The 25,959-nt window shown below is 48.1% G+C and overlaps 1 protein-coding gene and 1 long non-coding RNA gene across 3 annotated transcripts in view; one reads left to right on the plus strand and one right to left on the minus strand.

Annotated features, from left to right (window-relative positions):
- ZNF341 (zinc finger protein 341) overlaps window positions 1-17,409 on the plus strand; it is a 156,039-nt gene extending 138,630 nt beyond the window's left edge. For both annotated transcript variants that reach the window (XM_063960219.1, XM_063960220.1), the window contains exon 16: window positions 16,726-17,409. In XM_063960219.1, coding sequence (XP_063816289.1) covers window positions 16,726-17,049 — 324 coding nt within the window. In that variant the 3' untranslated portion in view covers window positions 17,050-17,409. The remainder of the gene's footprint in view (window positions 1-16,725) is intronic.
- Window positions 17,410-17,921: 512 nt separating this feature from the next.
- LOC135055780 (uncharacterized) lies at window positions 17,922-19,326 on the minus strand. The gene is made up of 2 exons (XR_010243810.1): window positions 19,250-19,326; window positions 17,922-18,034 (listed from the first exon to the last, which is right to left on the minus strand). It is a non-coding gene; the product is annotated as an uncharacterized LOC135055780 (long non-coding RNA).
- Between the last annotated feature and the right edge of the window lie 6,633 nt (window positions 19,327-25,959).

The raw sequence follows: 25,959 nt of genomic DNA on the forward strand, positions 1-25,959 counted from the left end.
GGCTAGCGTTCAGTACCCTTCAGGAGCTAATGGTGTCCTGTCAACCAGAAGCAGAGCCATGAAACTCTTTAGGAAGTTGGTTCTGCTTCTGCCCCCTCAGTCCCACGAAGCAGGGAGTCTGATGCCAGCAGATCTCCCTGAAAATAAAAAACCTAACATAAGTCTTTTCAGAGAAACTCAGTAGAGCTCCTCAGAGTGCATCCAGTCTGCCAGGGCACATTTCTAAAACTGAGGTCTGGAGGAGGGGCATAGAGGGAGGAGCCAGTTCACACCCAATGAAAAGTCTTTAGAGTGCCCATGTCTCCTCCATGGTCTTGATGTCGTCCCCAGCATCCTCTAGGACGTATGAGAAAAACTAATACTGAAAGAGCGATTTGATAAGTATGATGAAAGCCAGGATATGACAGTGTCCTAAGATCTAGGGATTGTAGCGTTATATGAGAAGAGAGTGGTTAAAAGTGAAATGCAGCAGAGAGATTCTGGAGAATTAGAAGTAATGGCCTTTAGACTTAGCAGTGATCAATCACTGACTACCTCAGTCATTGCAGTCTCTGTAGAGTTTTGGGAACAAAAGCCAGACTATAGTGGGTCCAATAGGTTGTGTGAGGAGGGTGTAGTCAAATATTTTTAGAAGCTTGGAGGTGAGGGGCAAGAGAGCAGCGAGATGCGATGGTAATTTCAGAGGGGAGCTTGGTTCAGAATTTAGAGGCCCATTTATCAACGAGTTTTAGCTATTAATGTGGTCTATTTACTAAGCCTTGGATGGAGATTAAGTGGACAGAGGTAAAGTGCCAGCCAATCAGCTCCTAACTGCCATGCCACAGGCTGGGTTTGAAAAATTACAGTAGCTGATTGGTTGGTACTTTATCTCCATCCAAGGCTTAGTAAACTGACCCCTAAAATGCATTGCGTATGATAAATGGTGCTTCAGCCAATCAACTCCCAACTGTCATTTTTCAAACACATGACAGGATTGGCGTTTGAATAGCTAAAATAAGAATTTACTTACCGATAATTCTATTTCACATAGTCCGTAGTGGATGCTGGGGACTCCGTAAGGACCATGGGGGATAGCGGCTCCGCAGGAGACTGGGCACAAAAGTAAAAGCTTTAGGACTACCTGGTGTGCACTGGCTCCTCCCCCTATGACCCTCCTCCAAGCCTCAGTTAGGATACTGTGCCCGGACGAGCGTACACAATAAGGAAGGATATTGAATCCCGGGTAAGACTCATACCAGCCACACCAATCACACCGTACAACCTGTGATCTGAACCCAGTTAACAGCATGATAACAGAGGAGCCTCTGAAAAGATGGCTCACAACAATAATAACCCGATTTTTGTAACAATAACTATGTACAAGTATTGCAGACAATCCGCACTTGGGATGGGCGCCCAGCATCCACTACGGACTATGAGAAATAGAATTATCGGTAAGTAAATTCTTATTTTCTCTAACGTCCTAAGTGGATGCTGGGGACTCCGTAAGGACCATGGGGATTATACCAAAGCTCCCAAACGGGCGGGAGAGTGCGGATGACTCTGCAGCACCGAATGAGAGAACTCAAGGTCCTCCTCAGCCAGGGTATCAAATTTGTAGAATTTAGCAAACGTGTTTGCCCCTGACCAAGTAGCTGCTCGGCAAAGTTGTAAAGCCGAGTCCCCTCGGGCAGCCGCCCAAGATGAGCCCACCTTCCTTGTGGAATGGGCATTTACAGATTTTGGCTGTGGCAGGCCTGCCACAGAATGTGCAAGCTGAATTGTACTACAAATCCAGCGAGCAATAGTCTGCTTAGAAGCAGGAGCACCCAGCTTGTTGGGTGCATACAGGATATATAGCGAGTCAGATTTTCTGACTCCAGCCGTCCTGGAAACATATATTTTCAGGGCCCTGACTACGTCCAGCAACTTGGAGTACTCCAAGTCCCTAGTAGCCGCAGGCACCACAATAGGCTGGTTCAAGTGAAATGCTGAAACCACCTTAGGGAGAAATTGAGGACGAGTCCTCAATTCTGCCCTGTCCGTATGAAAAATTAGGTAAGGGCTTTTATAGGATAAAGCCGCCAATTCTGAGACACGCCTTGCTGAAGCCAGGGCTAACAGCATTACCACCTTCCATGTGAGATATTTTAAGTCCACAGTGGAAAGTGGTTCAAACCAATGTGATTTTAGGAATCCCAAAACTACATTTAGATCCCAAGGTGCCACTGGAGGCACAAAAGGAGGTTGTATATGCAGTACCCCCTTGACAAACGTCTGTACTTCAGGAACTGAAGCCAGTTCTTTTTGGAAGAAAATCGACAGGGCCGAAATCTGAACCTTAATGGACCCTAATTTTAGGCCCATAGACAGTCCTGTTTGTAGGAAATGCAGGAAACGACCCAGTTGAAATTCCTCTGTAGGGGCCTTCCTGGCCTCGCACCACGCAACATATTTACGCCAAATACGGTGATAATGTTGTACGGTTACATCCTTCCTGGCTTTGATCAGGGTAGGGATGACTTCATCCGGAATGCCTTTTTCCTTCAGGATCCGGCGTTCAACCGCCATGCCGTCAAACGCAGCCGCGGTAAGTCTTGGAAGAGACAGGGTCCCTGCTGGAGCAGGTCCTTTCTTAGAGGTAGAGGCCACGGGTCCTCTGTGAGCATCTCTTGAAGTTCCGGGTACCAAGTCCTTCTTGGCCAATCCGGAGCCACGAGTATAGTCCTTACTCCTCTCCTTCTTATGATCCTCAGTACCTTGGGTATGAGAGGCAGAGGAGGGAACACATACACTGACTGGTACACCCATGGTGTTACCAGAGCGTCCACAGCTATTGCCTGAGGGTCCCTTGACCTGGCGCAATATCTGTCTAGTTTTTTGTTGAGGCGGGACGCCATCATGTCCACCTTTGGTTTCTCTGACGTCCTAGTGGATGCTGGGACTCCGTCAGGACCATGGGGAATAGCGGCTCCGCAGGAGACAGGGCACAAAAGTAAAAGCTTTAGGATCAGGTGGTGTGCACTGGCTCCTCCCCCTATGACCCTCCTCCAAGCCTCAGTTAGGTTTTTGTGCCCGGCCGAGAAGGGTGCAATCTAGGTGGCTCTCATAAAGAGCTGCTTAGAGTAAAAGTTTTGATAGTTTTCTTATTTTCAGTGAGTCCTGCTGGCAACAGGCTCACTGCAACGAGGGACTTAGGGGAGAAGAAGTGAACTCACCTGCATGCAGGATGGATTTGCTTCTTAGGCTACTGGACACTAGCTCCAGAGGGACGATCACAGGTACAGCCTGGATGGGTCACCGGAGCCGCGCCGCCGACCCCCTTGCAGATGCCGAAGTAAGAAGAGGTCCAGAAACCGGCGGCTGAAGGCTTTTCAGTCTTCATGAGGTAGCGCACAGCACTGCAGCTGTGCGCCATTGCTCTCAGCACACTTCACACCAACGGTCACTGAGGGTGCAGGGCGCTGGGGGGGGCGCCCTGGGCAGCAATGTTAATACCTTTTCTGGCTAAAAAGAATACATCACATATAGTCCCTGAGGCTATATGGATGTATTTCACCCCTGCCAGGTCTCAGAAAAACCGGGAGAAGAGCCCGCCGGAATAGGGGGCGGGGCCTATCTCCTCAGCACACAGCGCCATTTTCCCTCACAGAACTGCTGGTGGGAAGGCTCCCAGGCTCTCCCCTGCACTGCACTACAGAAACAGGGTTAAAACAGAGAGGGGGGGCACTTATTTGGCGATATGATTATATATTAAGATGCTATAAGGGAAAACACTTATATAAAGGTTGTCCCTGTATAATTATAGCGTTTTGGTGTGTGCTGGCACACTCTCCCTCTGTCTCCCCAAAGGGCTAGTGGGGTCCTGTCCTCTATCAGAGCATTCCCTGTGTGTGTGCTGTGTGTCGGTACGTGTGTGTCGACATGTATGAGGACGATGTTGGTGAGGAGGCGGAGCAATTGCCTGTAATGGTGATGTCACTCTCTAGGGAGTCGACACCGGAATGGATGGCTTATTTAAGGAATTACGTGATAATGTCAACACGCTTCAAGGTCGGTTGACGACATGAGACGGCCGGCAAACAAATTAGTACCTGTCCAGGCGTCTCAAACACCGTCAGGGGCTTTAAAACGCCCATTTACCTCAGTCGGTCGACATAGACACAGACACGGACACTGACTCCAGTGTCGACGGTGAAGAAACAAACGTATTTTCCTTTAGGGCCACACGTTACATGTTAAGGGCAATGAAGGAGGTGTTACATATTTCTGATACTACAAGTACCACAAAAAAGGGTATTATGTGGGTGTGAAAAAACTACATGTAGTTTTTCCTGAATCAGATAAATTAAATGAAGTGTGTGATGATGCGTGGGTTTCCCCCGATAGAAAATTATTGGCGGTATACCCTTTCCCGCCAGAAGTTAGGGCGCGTTGGGAAACACCCCTTAGGGTGGATAAGGCGCTCACACGCTTATCAAAACAAGTGGCGTTACAGTCTCCAGATACGGCCGCCCTCAAGGAGCCAGCTGATAGGAGGCTGGAAAATATCCTAAAAAGTATATACACACATACTGGTGTTATACTGCGACCAGCTATCGCCTCAGCCTGGATGTGCAGCGCTGGGGTGGCTTGGTCGGATTCCCTGACTGAAAATATTGATACCCTTGACAGGGACAGTATTTTATTGACTATAGAGCACATATTTGCACTCTGGCATCAAGAGTAAGTGCGATGTCCATATCTGCCAGAAGATGTTTATGGACACGACAGTGGTCAGGTGATGCAGATTCCAAACGGCACATGGAAGTATTGCCGTATAAAGGGGAGGAGTTATTTGGGGTCGGTCCATCGGACCTGGTGGCCACGGCAACAGCTGGAAAATCCACCTTTTTTTTACCCTAAGTCACATCTAAGCAGAAAAAGACACCGTCTTTTCAGCCTCAGTCCTTTCGTCCCCATAAGGGCAAGCGGGCAAAAGGCCAGTCATATCTGCCCAGGGATAGAGGAAAGGGAAGAAGACTGCAGCAGGCAGCCCATTCCCAAGAACAGAAGCCCTCCACCGCTTCTGCCAAGTCCTCAGCATGACGCTGGGGCCGTACAGGACCCCTGGATCCTACAAGTAGTATCCCAAGGGTACTGATTGGAAATTCGAGACGTCTCCCCCTCGCAGGTTCCTGAAGTCTGCTTTACCAACGTCTCCCTCCGACAGGGAGGCAGTATTGGAAACAATTCACAAGCTGTATTCCCAGCAGGTGATAATCAAAGTACTCCTCCTACAACAAGGAAAGGGGTATTATTCCACACTATATTGTGGTACTGAAGCCAGACGGCTCGGTGAGACCTATTCTAAATCTGAAATATTTGAACACTTACATACAAAGGTTCAAATCAAGATGGAGTCACTCAGAGCAGTGATAGCGAACCAGGAAGAAGGGGACTATATGGTGTCCCGGGACATCAGGGATGCTTCCTCCATGTCCCAATTTGCCCTTCTCACCAAGGGTACCTCAGGTTCGTGGTACAGAACTGTCACTATCAGTTTCAGACGATGCCGGTTGGATTGTCCACGGCACCCCGGGTCTTTACCAAGGTAATGGCCGAAATGATGATTCTTCTTCAAAGAAAATGGACGATATCCTGATAAGGGCAAGGTCCAGAGAACAGTTGGAGGTCGGAGTAGCACTATCTCAAGTAGTTCTACGACAGCATGGGTGGATTCTAAATATTCCAAAACCGCAGCTGTTTCCGACGACAATTTGCTGTTCCTAGGGATGATTCTGGACACAGTCCAGAAAACGGTGTTTCTCCCGGAGAAGAAAGCAAGGGAGTTATCCGAGCTAGTCAGGAACCTCCTAAAACCAGGAAAAGTGTCAGTGCATCATTGCACAAGGGTCCTGGGAAAAATGGTGGCTTCTTACGAAGCGATTCCATTCGGCAGATTTCACGCAAGAACTTTTCAGTGGGATCTGCTGGAAAAATGGTCCGGATCGCATCTTCAGATGCATCAGCGGATAACCCTGTCTCCAAGGACAAGGGTGTTTCTTCTGCGGTGGCTGCAGAGTGCTCATCTACTAAAGGGCCGCAGATTCGGCATTCAGGACTGGGTCCTGGTGACCACGGATGCCAGCCGGAGAGGCTGGGGAGCAGTCACACAAGGAAAGAAAAATAAAAATTTCCAGGGAGTGTGATCAAGTCTGGAGACTTCTCTCCACATAAAACAATGCTCTAAGCTTAGCAAGACCTCTGCTTCAAGGTCAGCCGGTATTGATCCAGTGGGACAACATCACGGCAGTCGCCCACGTAAACAGACAGGGTGGCACAAGAAGCAGGAGGGAAATGGCAGAAACTGCAAAGATTCTTCGCTGGGCGGAAAATCATGGGATAGCACTGTCAGCAGTGTTCATTCCGGGAGTGGACAACTGGGAAGCAGACTTCCTCAGCAGGCACGACCTCCACCCGGGAGAGTGGGGACTTCATCGGGAAGTCTTCCACATGATTGTGAACCGTTGGGAAAGACCAAAGGTGGACATGATGGCGTCCCGCCTGAACAAAAAACTGGACAGGTATTGCGCCAGGTCAAGAGACCCTCAGGCAATAGCTGTGGACGTTCTGGTAACACAGTGGGTGTACCAGTCGGTGTATGTGTTCCCTCCTCTGCTTCTCATACCCAAGGTACTGAGAATTATAAGACGTAGAGGAGTAAGAACTATACTCGTGGCTCCGGATTGCCCAAGAAGGACTTGGTACCCGGAACTTCAAGAAATGCTCACAGAGGACTCATGGCCTCTGCCGCTAAGAAGGGACTTGCTTCAGCAAGTACCATGTCTGTTCCAAGACTTACTGCGGCTGCGTTTGACGGCATGGCGGTGGAACGCCGGATCCTAAAGGAAAAAGGCATTCCGGAAGAGGTCATTCCTACCCTGGTCAAAGCCAGGAAGGAGGTGACCGCACAACATTATCACCACATGTGGCGAAAATATGTTGCGTGGTGTGAGGCCAGGAAGGCCCCACGAAGAAATTTCAACTCGGTCGATTCCTGCATTTCCTGCAAACAGGAGTGTCTATGGGCCTCAAATTGGGGTCCATTAAGGTTCAAATTTCGGCCCTGTCAATTTTCTTCCAGAAAGAATTGGCTTCACTTCCTGAAGTCCAGAAGTTTGTCAAGGGAGTACTGCATATACAACCCCCTTTTGTGCCTCCAGTGGCACTGTGGGATCTCAACGTAGTTCTGGGATTCCTCAAATCACATTTTAAACCGCTCAAATCTGTGGATTTGAAATATCTCACATGAAAAGTGACCATGCGGTTGGCCCTGGCCTCGGCCAGGCGAGTTCAGAATTGGTGGCTTTGTCTCACAAAAGCCCATATCTGATTGTCCATTCGGACAGGGCAGAGCTGCGGACTCGTCCCCAGTTTCTCCCTAAGGTGGTGTCAGCGTTTCACCTGAACCAGTTTATTGTGGTACCTGCGGCTATTAGGGACTTGGAGGACTCCAAGTTGCTAGATGTTGTCAGGGCCCTGAAAATATAGGTTTCCAGGACGGCTGGAGTCAGGAAAACTGACTTGCTGTTATCCTGTATGCACCCAACAAACTGGGTGCTCTTGCTTCTAAGCAGACGATTGCTAGTTGGATGTGTAGTACAATTCAGCTTGCACATTCTGTGGCAGGCCTGCCACAGCCAAAATATGTAAATGCCCATTTCACAAGGAAGGTGGGCTCATCTTGGGCGGCTGCCCGAGGGGTCTCGGCTTTACAACTTTGCCGAGCTGCTACTTGGTCAGGAGCAAACACGTTTGCAAAATTCTACAAATTTGATACCCTGGCTGAGGAGGACCTGGAGTTCTCTCATTCGGTGCTGCAGAGTCATCCGCACTCTCCCGCCCGTTTGGGAGCTTTGGTATAATCCCCATGGTCCTGACGGAGTCCCAGCATCCACTAGGACGTCAGAGAAAATAAGAATTTACTTACCGATAATTCTATTTCTCGTAGTCCGTAGTGGATGCTGGGCGCCCATCCCAAGTGCGGATTGTCTGCAATACTTGTACATAGTTATTGTTACAAAAATCGGGTTATTATTGTTGTGAGCCATCTTTTCAGAGGCTCCGCTGTTATCATGCTGTTAACTGGGTTCAGATCACAGGTTGTACAGTGTGATTGGTGTGGCTGGTATGAGTCTTACCCGGGATTCAAAATCCTTCCTTATTGTGTACGCTCGTCCGGGCACAGTATCCTAACTGAGGCTTGGAGGAGGGTCATAGGGGGAGGAGCCAGTGCACACCACCTGATCCTAAAGCTTTTACTTTTGTGCCCTGTCTCCTGCGGAGCCGCTATTCCCCATGGTCCTGACGGAGTCCCAGCATCCACTACGGACTACGAGAAATAGAATTATCGGTAAGTAAATTCTTATTTTTTCCCAACGGTTCACAATCATGTGGAAGACTTCTGGGTGAAGTCCCCACTCCCCCGGGTGGAGGTCGTGTCTGCTGAGGAAGTCTGCTTCCCAGTTGTCCACACCCGGAATGAACACTGCTGACAGTGCTATCACATGATTTTCTGCCCAGCGAAGAATCCTTGCAACTTCTGTCATTGCCCTCCTGCTTCTTGTGCCGCCCTGTCTGTTTACGTGGGCGACTGCCGTGATGTTGTCCGACTGGATCAGCACCGGCTGACCTTGAAGCAGAGGTCTTGCTAGGCTCAGAGCATTGTAGATGGCTCTTAGCTCCAGGACATTTATGTGAAGTGATGTCTCCAGGCTTGACCACAAGCCCTGGAAATTTCTTCCCTGTGTGACTGCTCCCCAGCCTCTCAGGCTGGCATCCGTGGTCACCAGGACCCAGTCCTGAATGCCGAATCTGCGGCCCTCTAGAAGATGAGCACTCTGCAACCACCACAGGAGAGACACCCTTGTCCTTGGAGACAGGGTTATCCGCTGATGCATCTGAAGATGCGATCCGGACCATTTGTCCAGCAGATCCCACTGAAAAGTTCTTGCGTGGAATCTGCCAAATGGAATCGCTTCGTAAGAAGCCACCATTTTTCCCAGGACCCTTGTGCATTGATGCACTGACACTTGGCCTGCTTTTAGGAGGTTCCTGACTAGCTCGGATAACTCCCTGGCTTTCTCCTCCGGGAGAAACACCTTTTTCTGGACTGTGTCCAGAATCATCCCTAGGAACAGCAGACGTGTCGTCGGAATCAGCTGTGATTTTGGAATATTTAGAATCCACCCGTGCTGTCGTAGCACTACTTGAGATAGTGCTACTCCGACCTCTAACTGTTCCCTGGACCTTGCCCTTATCAGGAGATCGTCCAAGTAAGGGATAATTAAGACGCCTTTTCTTCGAAGAAGAATCATCATTTCGGCCATTACCTTGGTAAAGACCCGGGGTGCCGTGGACAATCCAAACGGCAGCGTCTGAAACTGATAGTGACAGTTCTGTACCACAAACCTGAGGTACCCTTGGTGAGAAGGGCAAATTGGGACATGGAGGTAAGCATCCTTGATGTCCAGAGACACCATATAGTCCCCTTCTTCCAGGTTCGCTATCACTGCTCTGAGTGACTCCATCTTGAATTTGAACCTTTGTATGTAAGTGTTCAAGGATTTCAGATTTAAAATAGGTCTCACCGAGCCGTCCGGCTTCGGTACCACAAACAGCGTGGAATAATACCCCTTTCCCTGTTGTAGGAGGGGTACCTTGATTATCACCTGCTGGGAATACAGCTTGTGAATGGCTTCCAATACCGCCTCCCTGTCGGAGGGAGACGTTGGTAAAGCAGACTTCAGGAACCGGCGAGGGGGAGACGTCTCGAATTCCAATTTGTACCCCTGAGATACTACCTGCAGGATCCAGGTGTCCACTTGCGAGTGAGCCCACTGCGCGCTGAAATTCTTGAGACGACCCCCCACCGTACCTGAGTCCGCTTGTAAGGCCCCAGCGTCATGCTGAGGACTTGGCAGAAGCGGGGGAGGGCTTCTGTTCCTGGGAAGAGGCTGCCTGCTGCAGTCTTTTTCCCCTTCCTCTGCCCCGGGGCAGATATGAGTGGCCTTTTGCCCGCTTGCCCTTATGGGGACGAAAGGATTGAGCCTGAAAAGACGGTGTCTTTTTCTGCTGAGAGGTGACCTGGGGTAAAAAGGTGGATTTCCCAGCCGTTGCCGTGGCCACCAGGTCCGATAGACCGACGCCAAATAACTCCTCCCCTTTATACGGCAATACTTCCATATGCCGTTTGGAATCCGCATCACCTGACCACTGTCGCGTCCATAACCCTCTTCTGGCAGAAATGGACAGCGCACTTACTCTTGATGCCAGAGTGCAAATATCCCTCTGTGCATCTCGCATATATAGAAATGCATCCTTTAAATGCTCTATAGTCAATAATATACTGTCCCTGTCCAGGGTATCAATATTTTCAGTCAGGGAATCCGACCAAGCCACCCCAGCACTGCACATCCAGGCTGAGGCGATTGCTGGTCTCAGTATAACACCAGTATGTGTGTATATACTTTTTAGGATATTTTCCAGCTTCCTATCAGCTGGCTCCTTGAGGGCGGCCGTTTCCGGAGACGGTAACGCCACTTGTTTTGATAAGCGTGTGAGCGTTTGTAAAGTGCTGACGCTATCACGTAATTCCTTCCATACGACCATCCAGTCAGGTGTCGACTCCCTAGGGGGTGACATCACTATTACAGGCAATTGCTCCGCCTCCATACCATTTTCCTCCTCATACATGTCGACACAACGTACCGACACACAGCACACACACAGGGAATGCTCTGATAGAGGACAGGACCCCACTAGCCCTTTGGGGAGACAGAGGGAGAGTTTGCCAGCACACACCAGAGCGCCATATATATACAGGGATAACCTTATATAAGTGTTTTTCCCTTATATAGCTGCTGTATTATTAATCTGCCAAATTTAGTGCCCCCCCTCTCTTGTTTTACCCTGTTTCTGTAGTGCAGGACTGCAGGGGAGAGCCAGGGAGCTTCCCTCCAACGGAGCTGTGAGGGAAAATGGCGCTTGTGTGCTGAGGAGATAGGCTCCGCCCCCTTCTCGGCGGCCTTTCTCCCGCTTTTTTAAGGAAAAACTGTCAGGGGTTAAATGCATCCATATAGCCCAGGAGCTATATGTGATGTATTTTTAGCCATCTAAGGTGTTTTTATTGCGTCTCAGGGCGCCCCCCCCAGCGCCCTGCACCCTCAGTGACCGGAGTGTGAAGTGTGCTGAGAGCAATGGCGCACAGCTGCGGTGCTGTGCGCTACCTTATTGAAGACAGGACGTCTTCTGCCGCCGATTTTCCGGACCTCTTCAGTCTTCTGGCTCTGTAAGGGGGCCGGCGGCGCGGCTCTGGGACCCATCCATGGCTGGGCCTGTGATCGTCCCTCTGGAGCTAATGTCCAGTAGCCTAAGAAGCCCAATCCACTCTGCACGCAGGTGAGTTCGCTTCTTCTCCCCTTAGTCCCTCGGTGCAGTGAGCCTGTTGCCAGCAGGTCTCACTGAAAATAAAAAACCTAAAACTAAACTTTTCACTAAGCAGCTCAGGAGAGCCACCTAGTGTGCACCCTTCTCGTTCGGGCACAAAAATCTAACTGAGGCTTGGAGGAGGGTCATAGGGGGAGGAGCCAGTGCACACCAGGTAGTCCTAAAGCTTTTACTTTTGTGCCCAGTCTTCTGCGGAGCCGCTATCCCCCATGGTCCTTACGGAGTCCCCAGCATCCACTTAGGACGTTAGAGAAAACTTGTTGATAAATGGACCCCTTAGTTTTTTCATAATAGGTGTAATAGGATTTTAATACCTACCGGTAAATCCTTTTCTCCTAGTCCGTAGAGGATGCTGGGGACTCCAAAAGGACCATGGGGTATAGACGGGATCCGCAGGAGACATGGGCACACTATAAGACTTTGAATGGGTGTGAACTGGCTCCTCCCTCTATGCTCCTCCTCCAGACCTCAGTTATAGGAACTGTGCCCAGGGAGACGGACATTTCGAGGAAAAGGATTTTTGTTAACCAAGGGTGAGAAACTCTCCAGCTCACACCACAACACACCGTAGTTTACAAGCAATACCAGTTAACAGTATGAACTAAAAACAGCAACAAGCTGAATATAACCGATACACAACCTTCATGTAACAGAAACCAATAACTATCAATACAATTGCAAGTAACAGTCCGCACTGGGACGGGCGCCCAGCATCCTCTACGGACTAGGAGAAAAGGATTTACCGGTAGGTATTAAAATCCTATTTTCTCTTACGTCGTAGAGGATGCTGGGGACTCCAAAAGGACCATGGGGTCTATACCAAAGCTCCAGACCGGGTGGGAGAGTGCGGACGACTCTGCAGCACCGATTGAGCAAACATGAGGTCCTCATCAGCCAGGGTATCAAACTTGTAGAACTTAGCAAAAGTGTATGAACCCGACCACGTAGCTGCCCGGCAAAGTAGATGCGCCGAGACCCCTTGGGCAGCCGCCCAAGATGAGCCCACTTTCCTGGTAGACTGGGCCTTCACAGACTTCGGCAACGGCAATCCAGCCATAGAATGAGCCTGCTGAATCTTATTACAGATCCAGCGTGCAAAAGTCTGCTTGGAAGCAGGATTTCCAATGTTGTTGGAAGTATACAGGACAAACAGAGCCTCTGTTTTCCTAATACGAGACGGTCTGGCGACATAAATTTTCAAAGCTCTTATGACATCGAGAGATTTTGGCACCGCCACGGCATCCTTAGCCACAGGCACCACAATAGGTTGATTTATGTGAAACGAAGAAACCACCTTCGGCAGAAATTGTAGACGAGTCCTCAATTCCGCTCTAACCACATGGAAAATCAAATAGGGGCTCTTGTGAGACACAGCCGCCAATTCCGACACCCGTCTGGCGGACGCCAAGGCCAAAAGCATGACCACTTTCCAAGTGAGAAATTTCAACTGAACCTTCCGCAAAGGTTCGAACCAGTGAGACATAAGAAATTGTAAAACCACGTCAAGATCCCACGGTGCCACTGGTGGCACAAACGGAGGATGGATGTGCAGTACTCCCTTCACAAAAGTCTGAACCTCTGGAAGGGCGGCCAATTCTCTTTGAAAGAAAATAGATAAGGCTGAAATCTGCACTTTAATGGAACCTAATTTCAGGCCTCCATCCACGCCTGCCTGCAAAAAATGGAGGAAACGACCCAGCTGAAACTCCTCCGTAGGAGCTTTCTTGGCTTCACACCAAGACACATACTTTCTCCAAATACAGTGATAATGCTTCGCCGTGACCTCCTTTCTAGCCTTAAGGAGAGTGGCGATGACTTCCCCGGGAATACCCTTTCGAGCTAGAATTTGGCGTTCAACCTCCACGCCGTCAAACGCAGCCGCGGTAAGTCCTGGAAGACGCACGGCCCCTGCAGTAACAGATCCTCCCTGAGAGGAAGAGGCCAGGGATCTTCTATGATCAATTCCTGAAGATCCGGATACCAGGCCCTCCGTGGCCAATCTGGAACGATGAGTACCGCCTGAACCCTTGTTCTTCTTATGATCCTCAACACTTTTGGAATGAGTGGAAGTGGAGGGAACACATATACCGACTGAAACACCCACGGAGTTACCAGGGCGTCCACTGCACTGGCTTGAGGGTCCCTTGACCTGGAACAATATCTCGGAAGCTTCTTGTTGAGGCGAGACACCATCATGTCTATTTGAGGAATTCCCCAACGACTTGTCACTTCTGCAAAAACCTCTTGATGAAGACCCCACTCTCCTGGATGGAGATCGTGTCTGCTGAGGAAGTCTGCTTCCGAGTTGTCCACGCCCGGAAGGAAAACCGCCGACAGAGTGCTCACGTGCTTTTCCACCCAGCGGAGAACTTTTGTGGCCTCCGCCATCGCCGCTCTGCTCTTTGTTCCGCCCTGGCGGTTTATGTACGCCACCGCTGTTACGTTGTCCGACTGAATCAGGACAGGTAGACCTCGAAGAAAGTGTTCCGCTTGCAGAAGGCCGTTGTAAATGGCTCTCAATTCCAGAACGTTTATGTGCAGACAAGCTTCCTGGCTTGACCATTTTCCCTGGTACCTCGTTACTGAAGTCTTCTGCCGTCACTGAAGTCTTCTGTACTTCTTTATACTCACTCGGCTTCTTTCTTCTGGCTTCTGTGAGGGGGTTGACGGCGCGGCTCCGGGAACAAGCAGCTAGGCGCACCAAGTGATCGAACCTTCTGGAGCTAATGGTGTCCAGTAGCCTAAGAAGCAGAGCCTTTGAACTCAGAACAAGTAGGTCTGCTTCTCTCCCCTCACTCCCACGAAGCAGGGAGCCTGTAGCCAGCAGGTCTCCCTGAAAATAAAAAACCTAACAGAAAGTCTTTTCAGAGAAACTCGGGAGAGCTCCTCTAGTGTGTGTCCAGTCTCTCTGGGCACAGAATCTAACTGAGGTCTGGAGGAGGGGCATAGAGGGAGGAGCCAGCTCACACCCATTCAAAGTCTTATAGTGTGCCCATGTCTCCTGCGGATCCCGTCTATACCCCATGGTCCTTTTGGAGTCCCCAGCATCCTCTAGGACGTAAGAGAAAACTGCATATTTCATTGTGATGGAAGATGCCAAGAAGAGAAGAAACCGATTTGACTGATTTGTGAGGTTATAGGATTAAGAGCAAAGGTAGTAGAATAGGCAGATTTGTTGGATCAAAGATAAGGCCCAGGTAAGGAATTAAGCAGGTTGCTGGCTAAAGAATAAGATACAGATCCTGAGGCGTAACAAGGGTGAGGTGAGCGGGGCTAGTGCCCTGGGTGCCATGGCAGACCCGGGGAAAGGGGGGAAGGACACAAGCCACCAGCCAGGGTACTGTGCTACCTGGGCAGAGAGGCATAGAGCATAGAAGGACATCCGCCACACACAGCTGCTGCCAGTCAAGTACCAGGGAGTGGGGCACATGAGGCTGCTGCTCATCTGGGAGGGTGAGGTGAGGGCTGCCTGCCAGTGTGTTGGCATCCCACGTGTGTAAGCGAGAGAGCCACATTCCACAGACCCTGTGTTTGGGAAAGGGAGTACTGCACCCCGGCACTTCACCGCCCTCCTCCCGGGAGGGAGACATCCACCACAGCGCCCACATACTCCAGGGGGGTTTGTGCAATGAGAGAGGGCCGCATTATTGAATGTTCCTTCATTGCCTTTAGGTAAAAAAAGTCCCAGCATGCTCTACCAGTCACTCAGACTATGTTTGTACTTGGCAGCTGAAGTAGTTGAATACAGTGTATTTATCCCAGCAAAGAGCTTAGTTGTATGATATTTGTGTGACTTTCTCTCTGCCCCAGGTCTCTCTCGCTCTGTGATCCAGCATCCCCCTCACCGCTCTCTCTCTGCCCCAGGTCTCTCTGTCTGTCTCTACCCCAGGTCTTTCTCTCTCTGTCCAAGGTCTCTCTCTCTATCTCTCTGCCCAAGGTCTCTTTCTCTCTCTCTCTCTGCCCCAGGCCTCTCTATCTCTCTCTGCCCCAGGTCTCTCTCTCTGCCCCAGGTCTCTCTCTCTCTCTCTCTCTCTCTCTCTCTGCCCCAGGCCTCTCTATCTCTCTCTGCCCCAGGTCTCTCTCTCTGCCCCAGGTCTCTCTCTCTCTGCCCCCCATCTCTCACTCTGCTCCATATGTGTTTATCCCTCTGCCCCGTGGGTTTGGTGTTCAAGAGGTGAGCATAGAATGGATGTATTAAAAAGGCAATTTGGGGATTGAAGAGGGCGCAGAATTGAGAGCTTACAAATTAAAGCAAAAACCATTGCATGTGGCATCCCTCAGAGCTTATTCAGTGTCTCACAGGAAAAACTCCCATGTGGCACCACCATAGTGTCTCTCTATATCTCTCTACAGACGGCCACTCCAATTTTAAAACGTTTACTGATCCTAGAGATCTCTAGTTCTACTCATTAGCTTGTAATGATTTCAATTGTCTGAGCTGCGCTATGGCTCCCATGGGTCTGATCACTAAAATTGCAATGCCAGCTGTTTTATCCGAAAACAAAATCTTGGTATTGTGACAAGATGCTTTATTTCAGATTCCACACATGGAAATGTCTGATTTTATCAAGCAATTCAATCGCAGAACACCTGGAACACATTTGTGTACTGCCAGGTTCTTGACAATTAGTTACATGGTATAGTTAAGTATAAATACACCTTCCTTGGAATCTGTCATTTTGGGGCAGATGTATTAAGCCTGGAGAAGTGATAAAGCAGTGATAAGTGGAAGGTGGTAATGCACCAGCCAATCAGCTCCTAACGGTAATGTTTCAAACCTGTAATTATTGGCTGGTGTGTTATCACCTTCTACTTACCACTTCTTTATCACTTCTCCAGGCAACATACAGTATATCTGCTCCTTTGTGCCTTTTATCATAATGTTTATACAGTACCATAATATAATGTGTCACGTTCACTAGACTCTGGGGCAGATTTATTAAACCTGGTGAAGTGATAAAGCACCAGCCAATCAGCTCCTAACTACCATGTCACAGGCTGGGTTTGAAAAATGACAGTTGGGAGCTGATTGGGTGGTGCTTTTTCACCATGCAATGTATCACTTCACCAGGTTTAATAAATCTGCCCCACAGTACCGCGAAGATATGTAATAGTATGAGCTCTGCATGACACAACCATTTTCAATGGTTTCTACTTGCAGCTTGTGTACTGTATCTTGGAGCAGTTAGCGACAACCCTATTTACTGTAGCTGCTCCCTTCATATATTAAGATGTATTTTAATTCATGTGTTTTAGGTCAGAAAGGGTCAGAGAAAGCGAGGACGAGGGAAACAAGACGAAGAGGAGGGCTCGGAGAAAGAGGAGACAACATTGACAGAATTGAAGAGCACCAGAGAACAACTTAATGAAACAAGTCCTGGGGAAGAGAGTTTTCATCAATCAGATGCTGTGCTCTCTATTGTCGTTGATGGAGTTGGAGGCTCAAGAGAGAGCTTGGCGGTACCCTCCGGTTCAAACAGTACAACATCCACTACTGTGACCCTAGCTGAGCTGCAGAATGCCACAGACCCTTCGTGTTCTATGCTGGCAGTGCCCATATATATACAGAGCCAAGAGTGATTACAATTCTTTTACTGATTTTACTTTTTTATATAAACTGTAGTCGTGAAACTATAATATTCCCCAACAGTTGTCAATAAGGAAAGAAGATTTACTAGATGGGGGTGAAGGCACACACAATCACAGCACTACTAAGCCTTTACTGTCGGCTAGTAATCTTTTATGATGAATAATAGATCTGCATCTGCCAAAAGAAATATAAGGACATCCACAAAGCTTCTATAGTAAGGCATTTACCAGCTAAACAAAATCTGTTTGGATTATCCAATCTTGCAATTTAATAACAATGTATATATGTATATACTGTACATTCGCAAATGTATTTATATTTTTTTCACTCTACACGTTATGTACAATTTTTACATATGTGTTTATGGATTATTAAACATAAATATTTCTACAAAGGATGGCGCTCAGTTGTGTTTGAGCTGGCGTATTGGCTCTGTCAATGGTTTGTACCATGGCTAAGCTCATTCAGTGTGACATTTTTAATATATATAGTTTTATTTGCAGTAACTCATTGTTTACCTAATCTCCAGCAAATAATTTTAATTCAAAACAAAAGGGCTCAATCCAATTACCTGTGATGTTACTGCGGGTGTAAGTACGGCTGTATGCTGCAATTACGGTACCACCAGACTTACAGACCTTTGGCGCAACCACATAAGATGCGAACCAAAAAACCTTGAATCGAGGTGAGATAGGGCCACGAGGGGGGCAAGGTGTGGTGTTGTTGCCAGCGTTTACATGCCATTTACATCCCTTCACGGGTAATTGGATGGAGCTCATTGAGTGTGATGCAGTGTGCCAGAATTTATCTTGCGTAAATTTTCACTGTGCATGCTTCGGTAATGAGGATGCAGAATCGTATGCATTTTGATGGCGTCAACATTTATGACCGAAGAGGCGAATCAGGGTGTTCTCACGTAGGCAAGACCAGTGTGGGTTATTGCAGACCTGGAGCTGATTGTCATCTTTTATAAATCTATAAATAGATTATAAATAGATAGATTAGATTTTAGGAAAGAAGGCACTCAAAGTGGGGTGTAGTATGTTATACCGGCTGTCGGAATCCCGGCGCCCAACATACCGGCGTCGGGATCCCAACTGCTGGCATGCCAGCAGCGGGGCGAGCGCAAAAGAGCCCGTTGCGGGCTCGCTGCACTCGCCACACTGCGGGCACGATGGTGTGCTACACGTGCCACGCTATTTATTCTCCCTTCAGGGGGGTCGTGGACCCCCCAAGAGGGAGAATAGTTGTCGGTATGCCGGCTGTCGGGATTCCAGCGGCGGTATACTGAGCGCCGGGATCACGATAGGCGGCATATTAAATGCCTCCCGTCAAAGTGAGTTCCTGCTGAAAAATAGCACTGGTTATGATACTGTCTCAGCAGACTTCAGAGGACTATGATCCTTATCATTACATTAGTTCTAACTTTGGGGGGTGACTCAGACCTGATCGCTGGGCTGCAAACTTTGCTGTCCTGTGTTCAGATAGTCGCCGCCTTCAGGGGGAGTGTAAATTCGCTGTGCAAGTGTGCGATCCAATGTGTACCCTGAGCTGCAAAATCCACTGTGTGCAGTCTGTGCGCAGCCCAGGACTTACTCCTACAGTGCGATGAGGACAGGCTGATCTGGGCCGAAGCTAACGTCACACACCCTCCATGAAACACCCTCCATGGGCACGCCAGCATTTTTCTGGACACACCTAATAAATGGTCAGTTACCACCCACAAATGGCCTCCTCCTGTCAATCACCTTGCGAACGCCCGTGTGATCGGATTTTTCGCAGCATCCCGTCGCTGACCGCCAATGCTCTTTGTTGTTGTCCGACGCACGTGTGCATTGCGGTGCATACGCATGCAAAGTTAGTACCTGATCGCCCTCTGTTTGAAAACGCACACCAGCGATCAGGTATGAATCAAGCCCTTAATTATCTCGTATTATCTGGGTATGTTACCAAGCAGTGATAAGCCAAAAAATGCCAGTGAAAAAAATTCTTACTGTTTCACCATATATAAAAATGAATGATTTCTTACTGATGTCTCCCGTGCTAAAATGTTTAATACATCTTACCACCGTCCCCATAATTCCCTCTGAACTTTGCTAATTTTTCAATAGAGCTGGGGCGTGTTATAAGGAGGGATTTTAGGTCCCATTTTCATAGTTTCCCTTAAGAATTTGCTGTATGTTATTATACCATCCTGCTACCGCCTGAGTACTTCCTCCTCCTGATTTCAGGTCTGAGTCACCAGGCAGCACAGTTTCCATGTCACATGATGGTGATGTAATAAGGTCGTTGTGCCTCACAGCTGAGTCTGCTGAAACTGTGCTAGATAAAGTGTGCTATCTTCCTGCTATGAGTAACATACAAAGCACAGGCTGAAATACACCGAAAACATCACTGTTATCAATGCACATACCCTGTTTCCAACTGTTCTAGTATGAAAGCGTGTTCCCTATTACTGTACAATTCAGTTTTTATTGTGAACATTAGATGGTTAAATGCAATACATAATGACAGCTTACAGTCCTTAGGTCGACCACTATTGGTCGACATGGTCATTATGTCAACCTGAACAAGGTCGACATGGAAAGGGTCGACATGAGTTTTTCACTTTTTTTTATTTTTTTGAACTTTTTCATACTTTATGATCCACGTGGACTACAATTGGGAACGGTACCCTGGGCCGAGCGCAGCGGTAGCTGAGCGAGGCACCTTTCCCGAAGCATGGCGAGCCATGCAAGGGGACACGGTGCACTAATTGGGGTTCACCGTCACTTTACGAAGAAAATTACACCAAAAAAAGTTTTAAAAAAAAACCTCATGTCGACCTAATGACCACGTCTACCTAGTGCATATCGACCAACAGTGGTCGGCCTAATGACTGTCGACCTAATGACCCATACCCCATAATGACATGTCTAACCGGAAACCTCGTTTTCAAACTTAAAAAAAACAAAGCTATTATTCTTTATATTACTCCAGTATTGAGATACTATTTATTCTTGTCTACCTTTGAAATGAATTATTTTTCGTCATTTAGCTGTTGCAAGGAAGTGTTCTGGCCAACACAGGCATGGCCGGACTGTTTTTGGAGCGGCTGCATGATGTCACGCACATCGCTCAGATGAAGAAAATGGCGGTGGAACGCCTGCATACGCAGCCTAGCTGTGTATGACGGGGGTCGTGATTAATTGTGGACTCAATTGTTTTGCGATTGCATCGCTGGCCGCCAATTAGCATGCTGGGTGGCCCTCAGCATGCTACAGAAGCAGTTGCAGATTCGTCTTAAATACATGGGAAAACGCATCTCCTTTACAGAAGTAACATGCTATTTCTTAGAATAAAATGTATATGGTGGCCATTTGCGCAGCTGCTTTACGTGCAGAGTTTAGAACAATAATATGTGCAATTGCTGAAACAAAATCCCACCTAGAGAATGTTTCATCATGATGGAAGCTCATTGGTGTAAAGTAGAGATATTCTGGTCACATTAAATTGAGTGTGAGATTTGTCATATGGGGTAATTACAAGGGTAAAGTTTGATTGTTTGGGACACAGGTACACAAGCACAAATCACAAATATAGGGGGTTATTCACTAAAAAGCTGAATCTGCAATCCTTTCTCTCGCATGCTGGGGGCCGCCCATCGCAGGGCAAGGTCGCCCAGCATGTTAAATGGCCTGCCCAGTGGAAGACCCTCTGCAGCCACAATCGGACTAGGGCCTGGTTCAGACTGATCGCTGTTGTGTGAATTAGGAAGGAGGCCGATTATCAATCGACTGTGCATGCGTACAGATCGTAGTGCGCACGCGTGAGGCCAAACTGCGAAAAAATCCAGCAACTTTTTTGATTGCTAGGCGTACGCAAGTTGATTTACAGGAAACTGGAGTTTGGGGGGATGGTAACTGTCCATTTTCTGGGAGTGTCAGGAAAAATGCAGGCGTGCCCAAGCGCTTTTAAGGAGGGTGTGTGACGTCAGCTCCGGCCCCGATCAGCCTGTTTCTAACGCACTGTAGGAGTAGGTTCTGGGCTATGCACAGACTGGAAAAATCATTCGATGGTGAGTTGCGAACGGATTTGCAGCTGACTAGCGTTTGCAGAGATTTTTGCAAGGTGTATGCAGACTTGCACGGGGGCGGGTTTCCACTCTGTCTGGGTGGCGGCTATCTGATCGCAGACCTCTGCAAATTCGCAGAGGAGCGATCAGGTCCAAATTACCACCCTAGGCTGCATATGCAGGCGGTCTGCCGCCATTTTCTTGATCGGAGTGGCTGCGTGTGACGTCACACAGCTGCCCCAAAAATGCAGCCACCCCACCCTTGCAATGCTCCGTCGCCGCACCCCGCGAATGACCTATCAATCAGGCAGAGTCATTCGCAGCCAATGCGATCACATGGCATTGGCTGCTAGCGCAGGGCAGGACCTGCGCATGCGCACAGCCACCACTGAGTTATTGCAGTCACATAGATTAGCGATGCGACCTGAATAGCCCCCTCAGACATGATAGAGATCTGGTCATAGGCGTGCACAGACGCCGACATGTGGGTGCCACCCCGGACTCCCCCCCCGCGGCATTGTAGTCTACTCTCACCTCCCCTGTCCTGGATATAGACTGCTTGCCTGGGCAGCCCAGGTGAGCAGTCTTATGTCCCAGTGGAAGGGGTTGAGGACGTAGTCAGTTTCCTGGCGGGGGGGGGGGAGTCCGGAGCGGAACCCGCATGCCGGCGTCTGCGCACGCCTGTGGATCTGGTACACGGAAGAATTACAAGGAATACTACAGAGAGCGCTGGATAAATGAGACCTAATGCACTGTCTCCAGACTGCAAAAAGCAGGTTTAAATAGAGCAGTCATGTCAGTGTCACCTGAGCACAGTTTTGTAATATCAGCATTGCCACACGTCCACCACTGGAGGAACAGGACCACCAAGGCAAAGACACGGTGACTGTTGGGACCCACCAAAGAAGGAGTGTGCTTGTCCATCCACTACATGACAAGGAGTAGTGGGTGTAGTTCCTAGCTAAATATCACATGCAGGGTTTTACTTTAAAATGTTGTATTTTGGCATGTAAGCTTGCGAGCAGGGCCTTCCTACCTCTGTCTGTCTGTTTTTACCCAGTTTTGTTCTATTACTGTTGTTCTAATTGTAAAGCGCAACGGAATATGCTGCGCTATATAAGAAACTGTTAATAACTAAATAAATTTGTTGAATTGTGGTTCCAGGTGTAGGGCCACCTCTGCCAGCAAGAAGAAGTACAGAAGGCATTAAGAGGGTTAAAACAAACAAAAGTGGCTGCTGAGGAAACACTGGCCCTCATTCCGAGTTGTTCGCTCGCAAGCTGCTTTTAGCAGCTTTGCACACGCTAAGCCGCCGCCTACTGGGAGTGAATCTTAGCTTATCAAAATTGCGAACGAAAGATTAGCAGAATTGCGAATAGACACTTCTTAGCAGTTTCTGAGTAGCTCCAGACTTACTCGGCATCTGCGATCAGTTCAGTCAGTTTCGTTCCTGGTTTGACGTCACAAACACACCCAGCGTTCGCCCAGACACTCCTCCGTTTCTCCAGCCACTCCCGCGTTTTTCCCAGAAACGGTAGCGTTTTTTCACACACTCCCATAAAACGGCAAGTTTCCGCCCAGAAACACCCACTTCCTGTCAATCACATTACGATCACCAGAACGAAGAAAAAACCTTGTAATGCCGTGAGTAAAATACCTAACTGCATAGCAAATTTACTTGGTGCAGTCGCACTGCGGACATTGCGCATGCGCATTAGCGACTAATCGCTCCGTTGCGAGAAAAAAATAACGAGCAAACAACTCGGAATGACCCCCACTGTTTCTCCTGGTTGAAACAATGACCACTGATCTGAATATTTTTTTTATTCGTCTTTGTATAGGAAACATGAACAATACAGCCTGGTTTTTTGGTTCTACTTTTATTAAGGTAATTTTATTTATGGGTATTGAATTTGTTTGCACGTAATAGACAGTCATGTATGGTCCTGTTTGCACCCTTCTCCTCCATATAAATGTCAGAAGTAAAGTACTCTGGTTTATTTAGTATTTGTGGGGGTATAACGGCTCATAATTTGTGTGGGCGCCCTTTCAACTAAAACGTCAGTCATGATAAAGCTCACTCATGGACAGTTTGGGCTAACACTGCACTGACTGCCCCTAGATAATGCTTTCCAGCCTTGTCAGAGCACTAGGTAACACAAAGCATTCCCATTGATCTGAGAGGAGCACATGCTGCACTGGTGCCAACAGGAATCATGTGGTAGGGGACCTAAATGTTTATGAGGGTCAGTAACTATTGATATTTCAGATGTGATTAAAGTATTTTTTCTATCGAATTGCGGGTTTTCAACGGTTGCCAGCCATCTGATAGTGCTTTTCTATGCCCATTTATAAGCAGATGCGGAAACCCAGAAATGTCCGCAGCTCAGCTATGTATGCATGCACAAAGCTCTGTCTACTTCTGCACACAGAGTAACCATCCATCAGTGACACTCAGTACACTAAATAGAACCCATCGAAAAAGTACGTGGTCTCACCAGAAGGGACATGGGCTTTCAGCACCCCCCCATTTTCATCACTCTGGGGGTGTGCCCAGCATTCCCAAAGAGACTGAGTTGCCCCAAGAGACTCTCCCTGCACCGCTAACTTCTCCACAGTGACAGGTGCAAGGAACTGCATAATGATGTTACAGTGCAGCTCCCAGCTTCCAGTCATTGCAGAAGAGCAGGCACTGCGGTGTCACCCCCTCGGAGGGTGACACCCGGGTGCTGTCTGTACTCCTTACACCCCCTAGTGACACCTCTGATACCATTGTAAGGATGGCCATTGACCATCGATGATTCAAAATATTTTGCCATCGATGGGGAGAACCAGATGATTTCCCTCCATCAATGGAAAGGGGTTTTTTTTTGTATGTAGTGCCGGCACACAACATAGCTCCGCCCCGCCCCTGTATTCTGATTGGTCCATGGGCCAGTCAGTGATAAAACAGGGATGACCATCGATAATGGGAACCATCGATGGTTATCCACTGCATAGTTGGCAGCCATCGATAGTTACTTTCCATATCGCCATTGATGGTAACCATCAATGGCTACCACACTGATGGCCATCCCTATACCACTGGATGATTTTGATGCGATGGCTGCATCATTTGATATGATATCGGAAGCCCGGCAACCATTTAATGCCAAGACTCTGATGTCCATTCCTACTTATGAGACAAAAAGATAAAATGGGGTTTTATCTTACATGCACTTAGCTGTAGGTGGGGCATCTTGACACATAGAGGGAGATGTATCGAGCCTCCTAAAGTGGAGGCATTGGCCAATTCAATCAACCAGCTTCTGTACTTTTAAAGAATGTACTTGCTAAATGCTAACTAGAATCTTATTGGTTGCTATGGGCAACTGCTCCTGTTGTCCAGTTCTCCACTCTTTGAGGCTCGATACATACCCTCCAACATTTTACACATAAAAATCGGTACAAATTAGAAAAGGGGGCTGTAAGTTTGGAGAGCCAAAAATTGGTACAGACCATAAAAAAAGGTACTGTACCTATTAAAAAGGTACAGTTGGGGGGTATGTTGATACATTTCCCCATAGTTTATTGTCATGCCACACTAAAAAAAAAAAAGCTCCCATTCACATGCTAATATCATTTACCTTAAGCTCTATTAAATTCATGAAAATGTGACATAAATCTGCACATTTTATTAATGGATAATAATAACTAGCTGATGTGCCCCATTTGAGGTATGCTGGGTGGAACATTTTTTCTCTTTTCACCCCCTTAGGAGTGAAATTTGGAAAACTCTTCCCTTAGTGGGTGGCTGCAAATAATGCTGCTTTCACATCGCAAAACCTGCTTTTGAAATGGTATTTTAAACGGTTCTTAAAACGGGTCTGAGCAGTTAAACCCCCTTCACATCGCATGGTGTAACCAGTATATTACCATTTCATTACCGTTTTGGTACCTTTCACACTGAACCCGTTTCACCCATACAAAACAGTGGTTGTCATTTTCAATGTTTATTTCCTGCTTCTGCCTGGTGACATCACACATGAGACAGCCTATCACCTTCTGGGGCTTGCAAATACCGTTTCAGACCCTTTCACACTGCACAATTAAACGGGTCTGAAACGGGTAGGACCCTGCTTTTTTACCGTTTCAAAATACCGGTATTTTGTAAACGGTAAATTGAAGGTGACCCTTTCACATCGCAGCTCGACCCGTTTAGGAAACCAGTTAAAACGGCAAATTACCGGGTACAAGCTGCGGTGTGAAAATAAGATTTTACTTACCGATAAATCTATTTCTCATAGTCCGTAGTGGATGCTGGGGACTCCGTCAGGACCATGGGGAGTAGCGGCTCCGCAGGAGACAGGGCACAAAAGCAAGCTTTTAGGATCACATGGTGTGTACTGGCTCCTCCCCCTATGACCCTCCTCCAAGCCTCAGTTAGGTACTGTGCCCGGACGAGCGTACACAATAAGGAAGGATCTTGAATCCCGGGTAAGACTCATACCAGCCACACCAATCACACCGTACAACTTGTGATTTGAACCCAGTTAACAGTATGATAACAATGAAGTAGCCTCTAAAAAAGATGGCTCACAACAATAATAACCCGATTTTTTTGTAACAATAACTATGTACAAGTAATGCAGACAATCCGCACTTGGGATGGGCGCCCAGCATCCACTACGGACTATGAGAAATAGATTTATCGGTAAGTAAAATCTTATTTTCTCTAACGTCCTAGTGGATGCTGGGGACTCCGTCAGGACCATGGGGATTATACCAAAGCTCCCAAACGGGCGGGAGAGTGCGGATGACTCTGCAGCACCGAATGAGAGAACTCCAGGTCCTCCTCAGCCAGGGT

The sequence above is a fragment of the Pseudophryne corroboree genome, chromosome 3 (genome assembly GCF_028390025.1).
Source record: "Pseudophryne corroboree isolate aPseCor3 chromosome 3, aPseCor3.hap2, whole genome shotgun sequence".
NCBI lineage: Eukaryota > Metazoa > Chordata > Amphibia > Anura > Myobatrachidae > Pseudophryne > Pseudophryne corroboree.